Below are 22,927 nucleotides of genomic sequence, written 5' to 3'. Positions count from 1 at the left end.
CCATTCAGTGAACAAATAAATATTCGTACGCATTTAATTTTGAGGGAGGGTTGACAATTTATTTTTATTTCTAGCCGTTGGAAGGGGAACTTCGCAGGTGAATTCTTTCTGAGATACTTATTGTGAGGTCGCAGAGTAAACACTGGGGCCTCCAAGACCGGGCTTCAGGCTGTAATACAAGCTGTAATACAAGCTGCAGGGCGCTTTCAGGCTTAGTGGGAGCTTTTGATAAATGTACATGACCTGTTCTTGCTTTCTCTTCTGGCCCAAGAGACATGTCAGCATACCAGTTGGTGGGAGTGGGGGTGCCGTAGAGAGGAGGACGGACGCATTGGTTTTAGGGGCGAGGAAAGCCTCTTTATATGATTTGGTTAGACCTTTGCCTCTCTTCGTTCTCCAGTGGAAACTACTCAACTGGTAGTAGCTTGAAGACCAGTGTCCACTGTCAGCCTTTGCAGCCGGATTTTTTTAAGGGATGGTTAGGACTTGGAGGAAAGAGGATGTATTTATTGAGTCAGGGGGGCGCAGGGGGGCCACTGCACAGATGCACATACTACACTTTCAGAAATTCAGAACGGGAACTGGCCAACAGCGGTGGTGGACGCAGGGGTGGGAAAGGTGGTGGTAGCCATGTAACAGTGATGGTGAAAGTTGGACACATTTGAGGTCGTTGCTTTTACTGGATTCTCGGTTTTGAACCTTGTATTTCACACGGTGTTCATTATTGAGCGTTGATAAATGTCCCAAACCTTGAGAGCTGAAAACTACTAATGTGCTTCATAGGGCCCATTCATTACTGCCATACAACAAAAGCCTTTACGTATGTTTGTATATGCATTACTGAAACTTTCCTTTAAAAAAATCAATATCGCTTTCCTATTTTAAAGCAGGGTGGGGTTCTTTTTGTCGGTTTTGCTTTGCCTAGGATATATCACGCTCTGATTCTTACATTTACTGAAACATTATAAATATTTAAAATATCTGGTCATTTATTTTACCTTGTCACCATATGTGTGAGGAAAATCGGGTCTCAGTGTATTGTGGTTTCTACCATTAATGTAAACGTTATGCTAAGAGCATTTGTCTCAATAGCAACAACCGTACTTTTCATTTTGGTGAGAACAAAGAACAAAATTATCCATTGATGACAATCGCTATAAAAACCCACTAAATGACCTTTTTTTACCTTCTGTTTTTGTATCCTGATAATTACTGATATAAATGAAATGAGGAATAGGTATGAAAATCAGCTCTAAAAAAATAACATCAGTGCGGACAGTGCAGCATGATGGCAAAGTAGACCCAAGGGCCAAACGACCTGAGTCCCAGTTTCCCACCTCCCCTTGTTTGCCCTTTGACCCAGGTATACTTTTGTTTCCCCACCTGTAAATTGGGGCTAAGATCAGTTCCTGCATCATTAGGATTAATTATAGTAATACATCTATTGTCTGACACACAATAAATATAATTTGTTATTCATATATAAAATGATATTTAAATGTCCCAAAGTGTACAAGGTCAAAATGATTATTTAGTAGATAATGTACTACTTATGTAGTGTTATTAATTTATAAATAATTCAGTAAAGACATTTTTATGTGTCCTAAACCTGCCTCCATGTTTTCTCCATGCTTTTGGTTCAAGTTAAAGCAACACACTCATTTTCGACCCTGAATATTCACTGGAAGCACCTGGTTGGATTTAAATTGCACTAAATCACCATTTTGTGATAGTTTTAATAAACACCTGCTGTGTAAACATCATCTTCATCGATCACTTTTGTAACAGAGGAAATGAAACAAAAACCTATACAAGGGGGTTAAAATAACTACATATGTAAGTATACTTCAGCCTTCCTGGAACATCTAGTTGTACATAAACAATTTGTGAGCTAAAATCAAAATTCTATAATCTAGTCATTAAAACCATTTTGCTGAGATTTTCAGGCCAACAGTTTGAATAAGGAAATAATTTTGGTGTTTATCAGTGTGATTTTAGTTACAAAATGGCATGCATTTGAAAGTAAAAAGTGCATTAAAAATTCAGTTTCTCTAATTCATACTGGTAGCCCTCCTTAAATCAAATATATAGGTTTTATTGACAGCTTAAATCATGTGATTGTATTGTATTTGCATGTATAACATGCATATTTTAACACCACTGAGGATTCTTTTGTAATTTGTAAATTCACATTAATATTTTACCTCCTTTCATTAGTTGTATTTCTTATTTGAGAATTGCATATAAGCAAGTCATTATGAAGTGTAAGAAATTGGGCCTGAGAACCTAGCTTAATAAATAGTTTAGCCCTCTTGGTAATTTAAAAAAATTTTTTTAATGTTTATTTCTGAGAGATAGAGACAAGTGTGAGCAGGGGAGGGCCAGAAAGAGGGAGACACAGAATCCGAAGCAGGCTCCAGGCTCTGAGCTTTCAGCACAGAGCCCGACGTGGGGCTCGAACACACAAACCACAAGATCATGACCTGAGCTGAAGTCAGATGCTTACTGACTGAGCCACCCAGTCACCCCTTCTTGGTAATTTTTAATAGTAGGTCTCTAGGATTTATGAAGTCTATACATTTACATATTTATTAGTATATTGCCTACCATATTATTGTGTTTTCATAAGTAGTTTTATATATTTTATAATGTATTTCCATAAAGCCCAAGAAAACACTAGTTAGACTATAAAATATAGGCTGAGATTTAAGAAAGCATGTACAGTTTTGGCATGTATAAATCTGTCTAGAGAACCAAAATTTCGGAAAATCCTATTTATATTTATTGCTAGATAATTTAACTCAGGATATAATTCCTTATAAATATTATGTGACATAATAAAATACTATGGATAAAGACTGCCCAGTAAGGATTCCTTGCTATGGTCAAGCCAGTTATCTGTTGGTGTAGACCTGTGCTTTCCAATATGGCAGCCACTAGCCACATGCATCTTTTTAGTTGCAAATTTAAATTATTATAATTAGATATGGGTTAAAATTCAGTTTCTCATTTGCATACACTAGCCATATTTCAAGTGTCCAATAGCCACACAGGGCTGGTGGCTATAGTACTGAATAATGCAGATACACATTTACGTTGTTATAAAGATCTATTGGGCAGTACTGGCTAGAGTAGAAATGCTTTTCTGCAGTCCAACAAAGTCTCTGTAAAGCAGACTCTATGTTTGCACCAATTTCCTTTATGTTCATAGAGGTATGTCCCTGAAGCAGGGTGTGGAGTGAGAGACAAATCTTCAGTAAAATTATTTGGAAAATGGTATTCCTTAAAATGCTTTTTTACTGCAACTAACAACCCAAATCCAAGTGCCTTATAGTATCACTTCTTAAGGTGTGATATATGGACCAGCAGCATTGGTATCCCTTGGGCATACAAATGAAGACTCTCAGCCCCTCTCTAGACTTAGAATCCACAGTAGAACATATTCCCCAGGTGATTTGTATGCACATTAAAGTTTGGGAAGCCCTGGTTAAAACCATAAGGATGTCATTGTCTTATATTACAATAAATCCCCTGGTGCGATAGCTATACGTTAAGTATATGACTCCATAGTGCCATCAAAATCTGAGGTTCTTTCTTTTTTTTTTTTATTAGGGTATAATTAACATACAGTGTTATATTAGTTTCAAGTATACAATAAAATAATCCAACAATTCTGTATGTTTCTCAGTGTTCATCAAGCTAAGTGTACTCTTAATCCCCTTCACCTATTTCATCCATCCCCTCACCCAATACCTCTCTGGCAGCTACCAAATTTCTTTTCTTTTCTTTTAAATTTTTTTAATGTTTAGTTATTATTTTTGAGAGAGAAAGAGAGGAGAGAGTGCAAGCGGGGGAGGGGCAGAGCGAGAGGGAGACACAGAATCCGTAGCAGGCTCCAGGCTCTGAGCTGTCAGTGCAGAGCCCGACATGGGGGCTCAAACCCATGAACCGTGAGATCATGACCTGAGCCGAAGTTCGGCGCTCAACTGACTGAGCCACCCGGGTGCCCCACAAATTTGTTTTCTGTATTTAAGAGTCCATTTTTTGGTTTGTCTCTTTCCTTTGTTCGTCTGTTTTATGTCTTAGGTCATTGTATGAGTGAAATCATGTGATAGTTTTCTCTGACTGGCCTATTTCACTTGCCATGATAGTCTCTAGTTCCTTTCAGTTTATTGGTTTTGGTAGCCTCCTTCTGTCCTTAAATGATTTTACAATTGGAAGTTGGCTGTAGCAGTTCCCAGCATCATATCCTGACCTGCTTCTGTCTCTAGATGTTGTCAGAACTATCTCCAGTCTGGCGCTAGTTTGTTCTAGTTCCACGGTCTTCTCCCTCCATTGCCAGTCACGTATTTATCCTTCATTTTCCTTTCGCTTTTACAGGCCTTTCCAAATGACCACCTGAAAACCATAAAATGAAACCAAGGAGAAAGCAAACTCTTTTCTTGCCCATGGGTGGTAGATTTTTATTTTATGAATTTGACAAATGTCCCTAATTTATTTGCATCTTTAGAATGTTAGTTGGAAATGTGGAATTTCTTTTTCACTTTAATAATATTTTGAATTGAACAATATGAAATTGTCATTTTCATGGAAAGAAAACTTGTGTATTAGCAGCTTCATATGACCCAACCTAACATAAAGAAGGAAGGTAAGTCCATAAAGAAGGAAGATAAGTCAAAGTTAAGAGCACAGACTTGGGTCACAGATAGTTTAGCATTTATATACTGTCTTAGCTTGTCACTGAGACAACTTGGGCAAGTTCTTTAACCTTCCCAAATTCCACTGTCCTCAGAAATAAAAGAATAATGGTATTATCTACCTCAGTAAGTGATAATGAAGACCAAATGTAATTATTCGGTGTTTTTCAAACATGTCAGTCATGTTCCACCTTCACAATTTCTTTCATATCTGCACTCTTTTTTTAAATAAAGTGTTTATTTATTTTGAGAGCGAGATTGCAAGCCACAGAGGGGCAGAGAGAGAGGGAGAGATAGAATTGCAAGCAGGGTCAGCCTCAAGGCTTGATCTCAACACAGGGCTTGATCTCAAGACCATGAGATCTTACCTGCGATGAAATCAGGAGTCAGACACTTAACTGTCTGAGCCACCCCATTGCCCCTGCACTTTTATTATATTTAAGACTCCTTCTTAAAATAATTATCTTTACTTAGCTTCATCCTAAACTGTTTGATTTTATATATGCTTTGAAGTTATATGTAGACTCACTGTATGTACATGTGTATACAAACATACACATGCATATATTGTTCAGCCATATAGATATATGCCAAGACATACTCAAATAATTTCATAAGTTTTTCCTTTTGCCATGAAAATCATTCTGCAAATCACAAATAGATCTCATTCCATCATTTAGGATCCACTGAAATGGTGCATTTTATGGTTACTAGCAGAGTTATCACACGAAAAGCGTTGAATACATGTTAACCGATATAGTTAAAAATTTATTTTAAAGATATTTTCACCCAAGGGGTAGTTATCCCTCACCCCTTTCTAAAGTTACCCCTTCTTCTACCCCATTTAAAAAAGGGGCATTTGTGTTGCAAAGGCTTCTAAACAAGCTTCTGATAGCAGTGCCTCCTAGTGGTTGTTTCTGTCTCTGCTCAGGCATTGCCAGGAGCCACTGTTATTCACTTCCCTGCTGCTCATTCTGAGAACTCTGGCTTGCGATTCACCTGCATATATTGAGGCTGTCTATTTGCAGGCCTCAGTGAGCAGAGGAAGCATAGCACCTTTTACCACCTATTAACTTATTCCATATAACGCCTGCACGGAAAGCAGTAAATAGTGACCAGACATTACTGAATAATTAAGAGTTTCTAAAGTAACAGCCTTGGGAAAGCAAAAACATTTTTGAACATTATAGTGAAAATAATTATTCTTAGGGTCATCTGAGTGGCTCAGTCAGTTGAGCATTCGATTTTGGCTCCAGTTGTGATCTCATGGTTCATTCGAGCCCCACATCAGGCTCCGTGCTGTCAGCACAGAGCCTGCTTCGGATCCTCTGCCCCCCCCCCCGCCCCGCCCTCTTTGCCTCTCCCCCACTGGCACACTCTATCTCAAAAATAAACATTAAAAAAATTGTTCTTAAAGGCCAAAGGAAAGCCATACAAAGTTCACTCTTCACAGAGGCTTCCCCCCAGGGACATCCTTCTCACTAGGAGTTTCCAGCATAGGTATGGAATTCAGTGAATATCTGTTGAATGAAATGTCTGTCTAAAAGTTTACAAAAAGGAAGTAAATATTTTAAAATTAAATTGCTTATTAACTCTAACAAATGTGTGTTGTAATAGTTCTTCAAGTATAAATAACATTGTGGGAATTTTTCTTCAGTTTTTGAAAGGTGAGATTTGTATCTTAACGTAAAGACAAACTGGGCAGGAAAAACAACAAAAGTAAAGAGTGATACTGTAGCTAATTCTCATGAAATCTTATTCTCGGGTCAGTTCTCAAGGGGTAGACTGAACCAATAAAGTGAATGATTTATATACTTTACAATGTAGGGATGATATTCGTTATCTAAGAGGCTTAAACTAGCATCTTTGAGTTTTTGCTTTTACTTAAATGGGTGCTTCTTCATTTATGTTACTGCTCATAAAAAGAAGATGACTGCCTTTTTTGCTTGATAAATGAAAGCTTATTCTCATAGGCTTTTGACTGCAGTGTGCCTCAGTGAACATGTGTCTGTGAAAGGTAAAAGATCAGTAAATGGTGAAATCTAAATTATATTAAACCCTCAACTATGTGTGTATTTTGTGTGTTTAAACCTGCTGACTAATGGAAATTTCTGGTAAAAATTTTATAAATCACAATAGTAAATTCCTAATTCAAATTATGTCTTCTTTATTAGTGTTATAAGATTAATGTTCAGCATACTGTAGTTTCCTAAAAATGCTTTAAACCTGTCTTCATGAAGAACATTTACTTCAAAATAGGTATTAACACTTCTCATTTGAGTCTCATATTTTTATTGTATGGATAAAATAACCTGTTTTAATTTTCATCCTCACCATGCAGATTGATAAGCAAGATGTTGTCCCTTGTCCCTGATCCTGGCAATCTATCTGAGAAGGTTTAAGTTGGTTTTAGGGCATATAGCCAGGCTTTAAATTCATTACCCAGCCCACTGTTGTTTACATCTTTGTAAACAATACATCTGTGTCACTTATCTATTTCTGCATAACAAATGTCTCTAAATCTTAGTGGCTTAACACAATACTTTATAATTACATCATGATTCTGTAGAGCAGGGATGTGGCCAGGGTTCATCTCGGTGGTTGTTCTGCAATTGTGATACGGCTGAGGTCACTCTTTGGGCTGCATTCAGCAGGAAGCTCAACTTTTAAGATAGCATTTTATCCTCTAGAGTCACTTACAACATTGCCTCTCATCATTCAGGAGTGTAGCCTGGTCTTCTAACACCATGGCAGCTGGGTTCTGAGGCAGAGTAGAAATGCTTCCTTGTTCCCTTACAGCATGTATACTTGGAACTCGTAGAGTGTCACATCTGCCCTGTTCTGTTGGTCAAAACAAATCACAAGGCTAGTCCATATTCGTGAGGATGGGAAGTAGATTCTGGGGCAGAGTGGCAAAAAATTTGTGGCCATCTTTAATCACCATACATACTAAAATAATGGAGGTCTAAATGAACCATTTCCAGGATATGCTGTTAGTTCAGTTATCAGAGATGGGTCACACTTTACTTAACATGTTCACATTTAGTTAGTTGTGTGAAACTTTCTAAAACTCAAGATGTATGAACTATAATAAGTCGGAGAAAGAATAACTTCAGTGGTGATTAATCATGGGCTCTGCTTCTCTTGTTAATGTCTGTTAGATGCCAAACAATGTGAACATGCCATAGATTAAAACGTCAACAGTTTTATCTTCTAGGTTTAATAATAATAAGTAAAGTTATTTTGATAGAGGTAGTAATAGACATCGTTCACATTTTCAGCTTACATAAAGTTCTAATGGATCTTCAGAATCAGCAACTGAAAGAGTTAAATGATTGGCTAACTAAAACAGAAGAGAGAACAAGGAAAATGGAGAAAGAGCCCCTCGGACCTGATATTGAAGACCTAAAACGCCAAGTACAACAACATAAGGTTAGTATATTTAATGCTGTTTGCCTTCTTCTGGAGAACAAACTCTGTGTATACATATGTGTTTTATATACACACATTTATACATATATCAGGGTTTACAGGTAGGAAAGAATTAAAGCTTCAGTTAGGAAGAGTTTGAGAGTCATTTTTACCTAATATTTTCTGAAACGTTTGTGTTTTTCAAATGTGGCATGATTCGGCTTTTCATATTTGAAAAAATATCAAATGCATTCCTGGAGGACAACAACACTGGATATGTGATTTATTAAAGTTTTGGTTTCTTGGAAGAGGGACTCTGTAGGGATTACTTGCAATGCAAATTAAACTAATAAGACATGATTTTTTGTACGTTTTTACCTTCAGTTCAGAAAGTCTTAGAACAGGCGAAGTTTGATTAAAATGAACATCTGTAACGTTGCTTTTGTATGAAATACAGAATCTATTATTTGCAATACTTCCATCATATCTTTTTTCAGTTTATTGGTATATTTACAAGTTAGGCTCTTTGGTCGCCAAAAAGCATTTGTTGTTTCTGTGAGTAGGATTTCTACAGGTTTATTTCTTTTTTTTCTTCAGTATCCATTTTTTAAATTCAGATAAAATTGACATATAACACATAATATACATTTTAGGTATATGATATAATGATTCAAAAATCTGTTCACTCTGTGAAATGATCAGAATAAGTCTAGTTACCATTCCTTACCATACGGAGTTGTACATTTTTTTATTTTGTGATGAGAACTGTAAAGATGGACCCTCACAGCAACTTTCAAACATGCACTACAATATTACTGATTGTCATACCAGGCTGTACATTGCATACAGATGATTTACTGTTTTAGAAGTGGAAGTTTGTCCCTCAGCCGTTTTGCCCACCTCCTCACCCGTCTCCCCTCTGGCATCTACCATTTAGTTCTCTTTATCTGTAAGATTTGTTTTGTTTTCTATCTTCTGCATATAAGTGGAATCATATGGTATTTGTCTTTCTCTGTCTGACTTACAGCACTTAGCTTAATACCCTCAAAGTACATCCATGTTGTCACAAAGAGCAAGAATTCGTTTTTTATGTCTGAGTATATTGCAGTATGTATATATGTATGTATAAATACATACATACACACACACACACACACACACACACACACACACGCATGCCACATCTTCTTTACTCATCCATCAGTGGACACTGAAGTTGTTTCCATATCTTGGCTATTGTAAATAATGCTGCAATGAACATAGGAGGACATATATCTTTTTGAGTTATTGTTTTCATTTTGTTTTGATAAACACCCAGAAGTGGAATTGCTGGATCATATGATAGTTCTATTTTTAGTGTTTTGAGGAAACTTCATACTGATTTTCATAGCGGTTACATAAACTTACTTTCCTAACCACAGTGGACAAGGTTATTTTTTTCTCCACATCCTCCCCAACACTTGCTATTTTGTGTTTTTCTTTTCTTTTCTTTTCTTTTCTTTTCTTTTCTTTTCTTTTCTTTTCTCTTCTTTTCTCTTCTTTTCTTTTCTTCTTTTTTTTTTTTTTTGATAATAGCCATTGTAACAAATGTGAAGTGAGAGCTCACTATGGTTTTCATTTCCATTTCCCTGATGATTAGTGATGTTGAGCATCTTTTGATGTGCCTGTTGGAAAAATGTCTATTCAGATCGTTTGCCTATTTTTAAATCTGATTGTGTTTTTGTTGTTGAGTCGTTTAAGTTCTTTATATATTTTGGATATTAACCCCTTGTTGGGTATATGATTTCCAAATATCTTCTCCCATTCATTAGGTTATTCTTTTCATTATGTTGATGGTTTCCTTTGCTGTGCAGAAGCTTTTTGGTTTGATGTAGTCCCATTTGTTTATTTTTGCTTTTATTATCTTTGCTTTTAGAGTCAAATCCAAAAAAAAAAAAACCTCATCACCAAGACTGCTGTTATGGAGTTTACCACTTATGTATTCTTTTAAGAGTTTTATGGTTTCAGTTCATACATCAATTCTTAATCCATTTTGAGTTAATTTTGGTGTATGGTGTGTTGTCTAGTTTCATTTAAATGTGATTCTGCCCTTTTTTCAACACCATTTATCGAACAGGGTGGCCTTTCTTCATTGTACGTTCTTGCCTCCTTTGTTGTAAATTAACTGACCACATACGCATCATTTATTTCTTGGATTTTTATTACATTCCCTCAATCTGTGTGTGTGTGTTTTATGCCCAAACCATACTGTTTTGATTACTATAGCTTTGTAATATAGTTTGTAATCAGAGAAGATCACGCTTCCAGTTTGTTCTTCTTTGTCAGCATTGCTTTGGCTACTCAAGTCTTTTATGGCACTGTACAAATTTTAGGATTGTTTGTTCTAGTTCTGTGAAAAATGCCGTAGGAATTTAGATGTGGGTTGCATTGAATCTGTAGATTGCTTTGGTAATATGGACATTTTCATAATATTAATTCTTCTAAGTCATGAGCATGAAATATCTTTCCATTTATTTGTGTCTTCTTCAGTCTTTCGTCAATATCTTGTAGTTTTTAGTATATAGATCTTTCACCTCCTAGGTTAAATTTATTCCTAGGCACTTTATTCTTTTTGAAGCAATTGTAAATTGGGTTGTTTTCTTAATTTCACTCTTGGATAGTTTGTTGTTCCTGTGTATAAACACATTTTTGTATAATGTTATTGTATCCTGCAATTTTACTCTATGTATTAGTTCTAACAGTTTTCAGTGGAGTCTTTAGGATCTTGTGTTTAAAGTCATGTTGCCTGCAAATAGTGACAGTTATTTCTAAGTTGGAATTTTGAAAGTGCTTCATTCTAATAGCCATTATAAAACTAGCTCTGGGTTTTACCATAGGAACAAGAGCTTGCTCAGTCCATCAAGAAACACACACACACACACACACACACACACACACACACCACACACACACACACACACACACACACACACACACACACACACACAGAATAACCTTCATAATTGGTCCAGAGTAGGCTTGCCAAATCTGGGAAATAAAAATCCAAGAAACCTAGTTAAATTTGCATTTCAGATAAGCAACAAATACTGTTTTAGTGGAAGTATGTCCCAAATTATTCACTGTTTATCTGAAATTGAGATCTTAGTTGGCATCCTGGATTTTATCTGACAACTCTATTTAGGATTCTCTGGTTCTTGGATTCATGGCTTTGAAAGGAAATACCTCCTCCTTCAACTCATTCCTGCTAAATCTGCATCTCGCTCAAGTTTATTGTCTCTTTTTATAACATTTTTCAGAGGTAGCTTGGAAGTTATTCTTTGCAGATGCAAGATACTGTTCCTTCTAAGTCGCAGAGTTCTTTTCTTATGTAATGAGCTTCTGATTCAATAACAAACAAGGCTGGCCTTCGCTTTTGCCGCCCTCACAGCCATTTTGGCCACAGGAAGTTTACAGTGGAGCAGTATGGGGACAGCTATAGCTATGGTAATCCAGGTACTCTGCACCCAGGGGGAAAAAAATAAAACATCAACTGTATTCTAATTTTCATGTGAAAGTTGTGATGAAAAGAGGCTAATTTGTCACATAGGTGTTTTTTTTTTAATATTTATTTATTTTTGAGACAGAGAGAGACAGAGCATGAATGGGGGAGGGGCAGAGAGAGAGGGAGACACAGAATCCGAAGCAGGCTCCAGGCTCTGAGCCATCAGCCCAGAGCCCGACACGGGGCTCGAACTCACGGACTGCGAGATCGTGACCTGAGTTGAAGTCGGACGTTTAACCGACTGAGCCACCCAGGCGCCCCTGTCACATAGGTTTTAAGTGAACATCTGGTAAAGAACTTAGATCCAGTGCTAGATGTCAAACTGGACCACATTTCATGTGTGCATCATGCACTCCTATTGTAGACACTATGCAACCCTCTTCCCCTTGGTCTGCCCTGGAAGTGTCATGCAGAGAGTTTCTGTATACACTAATGGTTTCTCTGTGTCTGAAGACATTTGCTGCCACAAGAGAGTCTCAGCTAGTTTGGGGGTGGGAAGGAAGCAGAGTTAGTGCTGAGAGCTTCCATTAATTAACCCATGAGGAATGGGAGATGATGGATAAATGCCCAAGAATCCTTGGCCCATGGTAGGACAATCCCAAGGTGTTTCTTAATTCCCACAATCCCTCAAAGGTGTCCCGGCAAGACTGGGCCCAGGTGTCCATGAGGTAAACTGCCTCACATTCTCACTCATAATGCCTCCTGAGATCACTTCCCAATTAAACTCTTTGCACCTAAATCCTTGGTTCAAGATTGGTTTGTGAAAGAACTCAACCTGACAGCCTTCTTACCTGGAGGCCAGAGTACTATCCAGCTTTGACACTAAATAAATGTGTAGTTTTCATAAGGGTCACCTAGGGGGCTCAGTCAGTTAAGTGTCTGACCCTTGATTTTGTCTTGGGTCATGATCTCACGGTGAGGTCAAGCCCCGAGTCCGGCTCTGCTCTGACAGCACAGATTCTCTCTCTCCCTTGTCTCTGCCCCTCCCCTGCTAGTGTGCTCTCTCTCCCTCTCCCTCTCTCTCAAAATAAATAAATAATCTTTAAAAAAGTAATTACTTTTTCTCATGTTCTCCATATCTTCACATTGGAAATAATACTGGTTTTAATTTTTCTGTTGGTTTTAGAATGTGAGGCTTTTTAGGAAAGGGCAAGAGTAAGGCTGGTAACATCAGAGGGAATGATGTTGACACTGGACCTCTGTAGTATGAGGAAGCCAGGAGGGATTCCAAAAGAGAAATGGCAGAATAATAAGAGAAAGCCTGACAATTGATAATAATCTTTTTTACTTGAAGCAATTACGGGGAGAAGAAAATGAAACAATTTATAAAGGAGTTAAATTTATTTATTTATCTATCTATCTATTTAAAGTTTTTATTTAAATTCCAGTTCACAGGCAGTATAATATTCGTTTCATGTGTACAGTATAGTGATTCAGCACTTCCACAGAGCACCTGGTGCTCCTCAGGACAGGTGCACTCCTTAATCCCCATCACCTGTTTCACCCATCCCCCACCTCCCTTCTGATAACCATCCATTGTTCTCTATAGGTGAATTTATTTAAATTTTCTAATGTTTATTTATTTTTGAGAGAGAGACAGAGAGAGAGAGAGAGAGACCCAGAGCATGAGCGGAGGAGGAGCAGAGAGAGAGTGGGAGACACCGAATCTGAAGCAGGCTCCAGGCTCTGTGCCGACAGCTCGGGGCTCAAATCCAGGAACCAGAAGATCATGACCTGAGCCAGAGGCAGACACTTAACCAACTGAGCCACCCAGGCGCCCAGTAGTTGAATTTATTTAAATGGGTAACATATATTCTCTTAAAAGTACATACTTAAAAGGAGTATGTTTTTTTGTTGTTATTATTCTTGCCATGTTTCATAAAACAGAAAAAGATAAATGTTCTTTCTTGAAGTAACTGAGTCCAAACTAAAGCCTGATTTAAGTAGTCATCAATTCGCTTTGCAGCTTTTCTTCCCAAGAATTGTAGGTGAATGAAAATAAGGCAATTTCCCGTGACAACCAAATACATCAGCAACCCTAGTAGTCGAGGAAAGCAACTCCACCCAGCTGCATCGCCACACTTGTCACCTAAGATAACATGTAGGGTTGTTAGCTATGTATAGATAGACATCACATTCTTTAGTCATCTTCCTTCTTTTTCTAAGAGATGATTACAGATGACAAATCAAAGAAAAGACACAGATTTTGTGGCCCGGAATCCATTTAAATTCTGCTCAGGTCAGAGGCCTCTGCCTGGTTCTTTCTCTCTCTGTCTCCCCTTCTCCCTACTTCTCTCCCTCCCTCCCTCTCTCCCTCTGTTGGAGGCCAGAAAAAAAAAAGTTGGCGAGTCTTGCAAGTACACCATGGATATCACAGATACGCTTCTCTGTGTTCTGTGACAGGACCTTTTGCCACGTCCATTTGTACAGCATTTTATTACAAGGCAGGCTAGAAATGCAACTACTGTACAATGTCATGGAGATAAGTCACTTGTATGGAGTCTGCCAATTAGGCAAGGCAAAACAATCAAACCTCTATTGGCGGTTACTGTTAAATGTAGCCAAAGGGTTAACTCTGGGTAACTGGGAAAAGTGGAGTGTGTCACAGAATTTGGAAAAACCAGTTGGTCTTCAAGGCTTTTGCTTTGGGGAGAGCATTTATAGGTTGACTTCAGATCTGAGCCACCCAAAATTTATTCTCTTGGGAATGAATAAATTGAAATTCTCCTTCCCTTTGCTAAGGAACATGGCGGGAATAATTCTGGTGGGTTATTTTTGTCTTCAGAGACGGACTATGATGTTGATAAGGAATGAGGGTTTCCCTTGAAGGAGTGACAGTATTATTGAGGAGTCATAGTGTGTTGTGGGCTTGGGCATTGATTAATGGGAAGGAAGTTTGCTCTTTTGGGGGGGGTGTTTTCATCAAAATGAGAGTATTTGACTGAGGAACCTTTTGTTTCAAAGCACAGTCGGACTGAGATGTAGTTGAAGGCTTAGTTTACCGGCCAAGTTTCCAATTCTTCTGAGAGGTTTAGACTTTTTGTTTTTACCTACATTGGCTTAGTAACAGCGTCAACAAAATCCTTACCATACTAGTTATTAGAATCTGCAGATGTAAATATGACATGTGCTCTCCACTCCTACTTCGTTGAATGTTCCGTGTTGACTACTGATGAATACAAATTAAATAGTCTTTTAGAAGCTCAGTCACTTATCCTTTGCTTGCAGCTTAGTTAATCTCAAGCATTTGGGTTGCCAAGATTGTAAAATACCCTCTTCTGGTGACCTTTAAAATGATCTAGATGTGCATGTAATGGGGAAGTTTTAAGTGTAATCCGGCTAAAGGACTTGGCATTTCATTTTATCCCATCGCATTCTGTTCCATATTATTGAACAAACACTCATTAAAGCATCATATGCTGTGAAGAATATAGAGATTGACTATATATACGGAATCTTCCTCAGGAAAGTCACAGGTTCGTACAGCAGATAAAGACACCGTTGTACAAGGCAGAATATGGCAAATGACTTGAGAATATTAAAAACAGTGACTTGTTTGAGCAAAGGAAATGACGTGGCAGAAATGTAGGGTGTATGTCACTTGCCTGGATCATGTGTTGCACTATCTTCAGTGCTAAAAGACTACATACAACCTGATCGTGAAGGGTCTTGAACTGAAGACTCAGGCATTTGGAGTTACTCTATCAGTAATAGGTAGCTATTATTGATGAGAAACTAAAGAGTGGTTGTTTAGGAAAATTTATCTTAATTTTTTAGGAAGATACGTCTTATAAGATAAACCAGAGCACAGATGAATAGGAGGCCAGAAGATATGTTAGGAAGGTAGTGCAGAGAGTACATAGAACCTGAATGGAGTCATGTCAGTGAAAATTGTTAACAGGTATAAGGAACATTTTGGAAATCAACAGCACAAGCAGCAGGACTAAATGTAGGAAATGAGCAAAGGGCTTGAAATAATAGATTGTGAGACTGGGCAATTAGGAAGCCAAAATTAGATAAGAAAAGAGTAGACAGTATTAAGTACAAATGCAGTATTTGGAAGGAGGAGGCGGATTCTGAAAAGCCTCAGAATGCCATGGAATCAAGTAGTGCTTTTAGTGTCTAGTTAGCTCTCCTCAATCTTTAGTAAGATTATAAGTACATTATTAATTACTGCTATGAAATTCCAATTTATTTCCTTTTACCCTTATAAGTGATTAATGAATGTTTGATGGCTATCACAGTAAACATAAACAATATAATCAGGAAAAAACACTATGCTACAGCCACAGAACCAGATAGACCTCTTCTGATTTCTCCACTGCCTAGCCAAATACTTAGTACATAATTGATGCTCAATAAATGGGTTTTTTTTGTAGCAGACGCTTTAAATTATTTTGACTAGTTCTCTTCCACACGGAAGCCTCATCATTGCTTCCTTCCTTGCAGACACATGAATCTGACAAGTTAAATAAAGAAAAAAAATTGTGAGTAGGGGCAAGGAAACAACTTACAGGTGAGGAAGGAACCCATCGATAAAGCAGTTTACGTGGAGATATAATCCCTGATGCCCTCTCACTACCCCTCACATTTGTTCTTCTATCCCTGTTTCATTTCCTGTTAAAATATGTTAATGGTTGTAACCCTGGCATCCTCATAAATAGCGCAGAAGATGCCACCAGGAGTCATACTTAGGTATGTCTGTTGAAATGAAACTTGTAACCCTTGCGTATGCAGAAAAGGAAGTCCATTTGATGGAATCACATTTTTAGCTGGATACCTGCCACAGGATGGTCAGTTCATGAGGAATATATGCAGACTCCACCAGCTGGACAAACTGTACTGTCTGTAATCATAAGACTCTGTTCTTAAATTTATGTGCAAAATTCTGGTGGTGTGAGTCACATTGAACCTGATAGAAATTATAAGGACTTTTTGCCCTCTGGTCTCAATCATAGGCTAAATTAGTTCTGGTTGGCCCTTTTTTAAAGCTGGCCTTAGTAGGTGATGGGTATTGAAGAGGGCATCTTTTGGGATGAGCACTGGGTGTTGTATGGAAACCAATTTGACAATAAATTTCATATATTAAAAAAAATAAAGCTGGCCTTACAACTTAATCTTTTCCCCCAGATTCTTACTAAGAAAGGAGAGAGAGGGCCTAGAGACATTACACTTTTTCTTTTTTTACATTCCATATATACCTTACTTGACCCTCAAGGGACACAGAATAGGAACCATGGGAGAAAAACATGTATTCTCTCACGTGGGAGAAGATCCCATGACCATCTCAATACAAATATGTTCTAAGAGGGAAAGAAATATGTTCCAAGATAGGAAAGATTTATGAGAGGAAAGTTAATGAAAGAAGCTAAGACATGAAACACTGTTCTGATGAACATTTATTGCTAAGATAACCCAATCTTAACCCTGCTTTCAAACAGGAAGAACATATACTAGGACCTAACTATTGTCTATATGTGTGTATATTTTTAAAGCTAGCTTTGTAGTAGTGGCCTTTAAAATATAATAGGTTTAGCAGTGAACCCCAGGAATCTACCCCATAAACCAAGAGCACACTTTACATACTGTATGTTAGCCAATTTGACAACAAACTGTATTAAGAAAATAAATAAATAAAATATAATAGGTTCAATTCAAGTGTCACCGGAGGGCTAAAACCTGGAACTCAAGTGAGTGCACACACATGCACATACACTTACACACAAGAGTTTAAGTTTCTGTTTATGTGCCTTATGTCGTATAGTTATAGAAAACAGATGTGTCTATCTCTTAAGCTTATTTAAGCTATATTAATATCTCTTATACCGAGGCAATCCATTATAGACCCTGCAGTCATATTGATTAGGATTAAAACATAGCTCCTGTCACTTGTGAGTTGAATAGCTTTGCATAAGTTACCTAATGATTTTGTGCCTCAGTTGCCCCAACTATGAAATGAGGATGATGTTAATGATAATGATGATATCTACTTTATAGGAATGATAAAAACATTGGAAACATAATTACATAAAAAACACATATAATAATACGTGGTACCCGTAAGTATATGAATGGCCTTAAGTGTTATTATAAGATATGACTCCAAACCAAATAAAATTAATTTGTGTGATAATAATATTCTTTTGATATATGGAAGTGACAAGCTAAAGTGGAAAAGGACAGTATCACACTTTATAGTCTACAGAGTCGTATATGTATGATACTCAGTTTTAATTTTTTAAAATCTAGTTGAGAGGGGTGCCTGGTTGGCTCAATCAGTTGAGTGTCTGACTTCGGCTCAGGTCTAATCTCACCGTTCATGAGTTCAAAGCCTGAATTGGGCTCTGTGCTGACAGCTTAGAGGCTAGAGCCTGGTTCGGATTCCGTGTCTCCCTCTCTCTGACCCTCTCCCACTCACATTCTGTCTCTCTCTCTCTCTCTCAAAAAAAAAATAAACATTAAAAAAAATTTAAAAAGAAATCTAGTTGAGAAAGCATCTAATTTCCCATCAACAAGCTGTAAACAAGCACCAGATTCCAAGGATAACTTTATATACTAGATAATCCATTAATTAAATTAAAATAACAATAACAACAACAACAATAATGAAATCCGTGCTCATGTTCTTTTTTTTTTTTTTTAACAGATCAAGTGATTCCAGCTAATAGATTACTAATTGGTTCATAAAAATCACTGAATGCTGATTCAATACCATTACATTGCTCAAAATATCATGGCCTTGTTTTAAAGTACATCAGTGCATTGGGGTGACTGAGGGGCTCAGTCAGTTGAGCGTCCGACTCTTGATCTTGGCTCAGGTCACGATCCCAGTGGTGTGGGATTGAGTCCAGCTTCAGGCTCCACTCTTAGCATGGAGCCTGCTTGAGATTCTCTTTCTCTCCCTCTGCCCCTCTCCCCTGCTCTCACTTTATCTCTCTCTTTCTAAAATAAAAACAAATAAATAAATCCATCAGTACATCTACTGAAATATAACTATCCAAGATGCCCTAATCTTTGAGACACTAGGTTTATTTTTTTTATTTTTAATTTCTCCTATAATTCCTCTTTATTAAAAGTTTCTGGCTCGGGGCGCCTGGGTGGCTCAGTCAGTTAAGCAGCCGACTTCGGCTCAGGTCATGATCTCACGGTCCGTGAGTTCGATCCCCGCGTCGGGCTCTGTGCTGACAGCTCAGAGCCTGGAGCCTGTTTCAGATTCTGTGTCTCCCTCTCTCTGACCCTCCCCCGTTCATGCTCTGTCTCTCTCTGTCTCAAAAATAAATAAATGTTAAAAAAAAATTAAAAAAAAAAGTTTCTGGCTCTGGGGAGCATAAAGGAAAACAGGGGACTCTGTCACTTAAGGAGTTAGTCTCATGTAAAGTATCTTTTTCTGAACCAATGCCAATTAATTTCAGTTCCCTTGAATAGGTAATGCAACATTAATAATGTAAATGAATTATTTATATATATATATATAAAACATTTTAGAATGCATTTTAGGGGAAACTTTTTCATAAGAAAGCCACAAAAGATATGATAATATGAGTTTTAAGAGAATAATTATTCTTGAAAAATATATTCATATATCTTATAACAAAATGCAAGACCATAAATCCATTCTCCTGTTAAAAATAAGGTTGAATGTGGCGCTGTGTCTAAGGAATATAAAATTGGTAACTACAGTATACAATAATTTTATGTTTAATAGTTTTGTTATGAACAAAAGATTTCTAGTGGTACAACTGGTAGTCCTCTGTTATTCAATGGAACTACATATTGCAGAGATAATTTATACTGGATACTATTTATTTATTCATTCATTCATTCATTTTGGCTTTTTTTAATTTTTTAATGTTTATTTATTTTTGAGAGAAAGAGACAGAGCATGAGTGGGGGAGGGGCAGAGACAGGGAGACACAGAACTGAAAGCAGGCTCCAGGCTCTGAGCTGTCAGCACAGAGCCCGACGCGGGGCTCGAACTCACGAGCTGTGAGATCATGACCTGAGCCGAAGTCGGACGCTCAACTGACTGAGCCACCCAGGCGCCCCATCATTCATTTATTTTAAAGTTTACTTATTTTGAGAGACAAAGAGAGAGACTGAGCAGGGAACAGTCAGAGAGAGATGGAGAGAGAGAATCCCAAGCAGGCTCTGCTCAGCAGGGAGCCCGACACAGGGCTCCATCCCATGCTGGAGAGATCCTGACCTGAGCTGATAGCAAGTCGGACACTCAACTGACTGAGCCACCCAGGTGCCCCATGGATAATATTTGAGAATCAATTATCAATTAAAGATCTAGATCACATCTAGTGAGAATGAAAAAACTACTAAATCAGACATTTTTATATGACATTCTGTAGTTTGAGTACACTGAGAATATTTAGTAATTAGAATATATATGATGTGATTAACAAAAGTTTTGGCAATAAATACTGATGCCCAGAGGGGCTATTTCCATAGATCTTAGTCGAAGAATTGAATGATATGGTGATGATGTCAGAAATAGAAGAAAATAAGCATTTCCTCCCCATGTACCAACTGTAAGCATTGTGGTAGCTGATTCTAATGTATTTTGTCATTTAATTCCAGTTCTAAACCTCTTGGAAAGATTCACATCCTTAATTTTCGGTTAAATAAATATGCTCAATGAGGCTAAAGAGTTGCCTAAGGCAACTTAACTAGTAATTGGCACACTCTGGCTTTTCAACTTGACCTGCTTCTCTCACCTCTTTTATTAGATTCCAAGCAAGTTTGACACCAGTGGCTATCCTAGAGGTTAGAGCAAATACAGAGAGTAGCAAAGAGATGGGGAATTGTGGTGCTTGGTTTCCCTGGCTTGGGAATATCTAGGTGGAAGAGATGGAGAGACTGCATATAAGTCCTCAAACTGAGAGTAAGCATTGGGAAAGACAACACATTAGTGGTGGCCCGGTCTGAAATGCTCAGAATTAAAATGGTTAAGGAAATGATTTTTCAGCCTTAATCCTGCAGCTCTTTCATGAAAATTAGGGCAAAACGAACTACAAAGGGGGCATAGAACAAAATAGGTTTATGATGAGAATGGCAGTAATGTTTGAGCAAGAGTCTTGCTATCTATCAGTAGACTTCAATATCACATCTGTTTGCTATTAGCCAATCAATGCATATCACTTCCTCTGTGCTGCCCCTGCAAACTTCTACCCCACCCCTCTCTCCCAATATTCCTCTTCTTTTGCATCAATTATTGTCAGGCTAAAGGCATTTTGTGATTATTCGTTAGATTTTCTTGGTGTTCACCTTGATCTAACTTCTGATTTCAGTGGTGTAACTATAGGCAGGATGTATGGATACATGCATGCTTACATGGGTTATAGAGGAAGAAGGAAAAGTATGACAATTGAGGTCTACTATTTATTGATTAGGGTATGTCCTCCATGTTCCATGATAAAGCTTTTCTGATCAAGCTCATTTTTTAGCAATGAGCTCACTAGATCAGTTACTTTAAAACTACTGATACTAATATCTTGTAAATAATTTGGGAGTTAAAGACTTACTTATGGATTTAAAATTATTTTGTATATTTCCAGATCCTGACAGTTGGCTGTAACTTCAGTTCTTGGATTTCCAAAACCACACCCTTTCTGTACTCATAATACCTATTAGAGGATGATAGACATCATGAATTAGATGAGGGTGAATTAGGTGTCTCTTGAGTTCTTGCGGTATGGTTTAAGGTGTTTGTTTTGAGAGCACCTGGGTGGCTTAGTAGGTTAAGTGTCCGACTCTTGGTTTCAGCTCAGGTCATGATCTCATGGTTCGTGAGTTTGAGGCCCACATTGGGCTCTGTGCTAACAATGTAGCTTGCTTGGGATTCTCTTTTTCCCTCTCTGTCTAGCCCTCCCCTGCTCGCTCTCTCTGTCTGTCTCACAATAAATAAATAAACTTAAAAAAATTAAAATTAAAGTATTTGTTCTGAATGTGCCAAAATGTGAGTACTTTTTAGTATTAACTAGCTATTACTGTTTATTGAGTTTATACTGTGTGCCAGGCAATGTGCTAAACAATTATATTCAGGTTTCCTATCCAACTAAAGAGATAGGTACCCTATCATCCCAATTTTGAAAATTAATAAGCTGAGGCATGGTATAGTTGGAGTATTTCTCAAGGTCACATAGCTTGTTAGCAATGCATCCAAGAATCAAACCTAGGAAATCTAACTTCAGATCCTACACCTTTAAACATACATGTATTTTTATGAGTCTGTCATTCGTACCATACCCTAATCCCACTTATAGTCTGAATGAGGCCGGGTACATTAATTGTCAGCTCTATTTAAAAAAATTTTTCATATTTATTGAGCCTCCTTTTTTGCAACTGGAAAGTTTAGGTTTTTAAAATCTTTCTAATGTCTTCATTGAAATGGTCTTTAGGGCTTCCCTCTTTGGTAGCTTTGGAGTTGGCTGAAACATTTTTTTTTCTAACAAAAAAGTAAAAACAGTGGGTTCTGATATAAAAACTAATATAATTGTGCATTCATACTTAGTAAGTGGATATAAAAGTAGAAGGTCTTTTAGAAAGACCTGTTGAGGTAGCTTTTCAAAAGTATTCAGCAAATGTACTATAAAATTACATACTATAAATAGATCCTCCTGAAGAACTAGACCATACTGGGACCAATTAGGCTTATCTAAGTGAATATTGAACTGAAAATGGCAAACCATTTCCAGATCATTTCATTCAGGGAAGCAGGAGATATAGAGCCTAGGCCAGTGCAGAGCTGATAGAAAGAAAGAAATAAGAATGGCCATAAGAGAAAAGGTAAAGAGAAGATTAAATTGCCTACATTCTTATCATTTCTTAGGAAATCATAAAATTTCCGATTCAGCCAGGATGTTTTTATTTGAAAACAAAATCAATTCATATCCACATGTATTGCATTAGCTAATTGTTCTTAAGTGTCTAGGGATTTTTTTTTTTTTTTTTGCTTTTGTGGTAGACTTTTTATTTTTTTTAAATTTTTTTAATGTTTGTTTATTTTTGAGAGAGACAGAGTATGAACAAGGGAAGGCCAGAAAGAGAGGGAAACACAGATTCTGAAGCAGTCAGTCTCTAGGCTCTGAGCTGTCTGCGCAGAGCCCGAGGAGGAGCTCAAACTCACAAACTGCGAGATCATGACCTGAGTTGAAGTTGGATGTTTAGCCGACTGAGCCACCCAGGCGCCCCTGAGATGGACTTTTTAAAATATTACTTTCCTAGATATTGGACTTAGCCCATGTTTGTAGAAACTCTTCTAGTTTCTTAA

At 37.5% G+C, this 22,927-nt stretch overlaps 1 protein-coding gene across 1 annotated transcript in view; it reads left to right on the top strand.

Annotated features, from left to right (window-relative positions):
- DMD (dystrophin) overlaps positions 1-22,927 on the top strand; it is a 1,614,661-nt gene that overhangs the window by 175,352 nt on the left and 1,416,382 nt on the right. The window contains exon 8 of the mRNA XM_042974140.1: positions 7,979-8,129. Within this exon, the coding sequence (XP_042830074.1) occupies positions 7,979-8,129 (151 nt within the window). The remainder of the gene's footprint in view (positions 1-7,978; positions 8,130-22,927) is intronic.

The sequence above is a fragment of the Panthera tigris genome, chromosome X, assembly GCF_018350195.1.
Source record: "Panthera tigris isolate Pti1 chromosome X, P.tigris_Pti1_mat1.1, whole genome shotgun sequence".
Lineage (NCBI taxonomy): Eukaryota > Metazoa > Chordata > Mammalia > Carnivora > Felidae > Panthera > Panthera tigris.
This window is presented reverse-complemented; position numbering and strand designations above follow the sequence as displayed.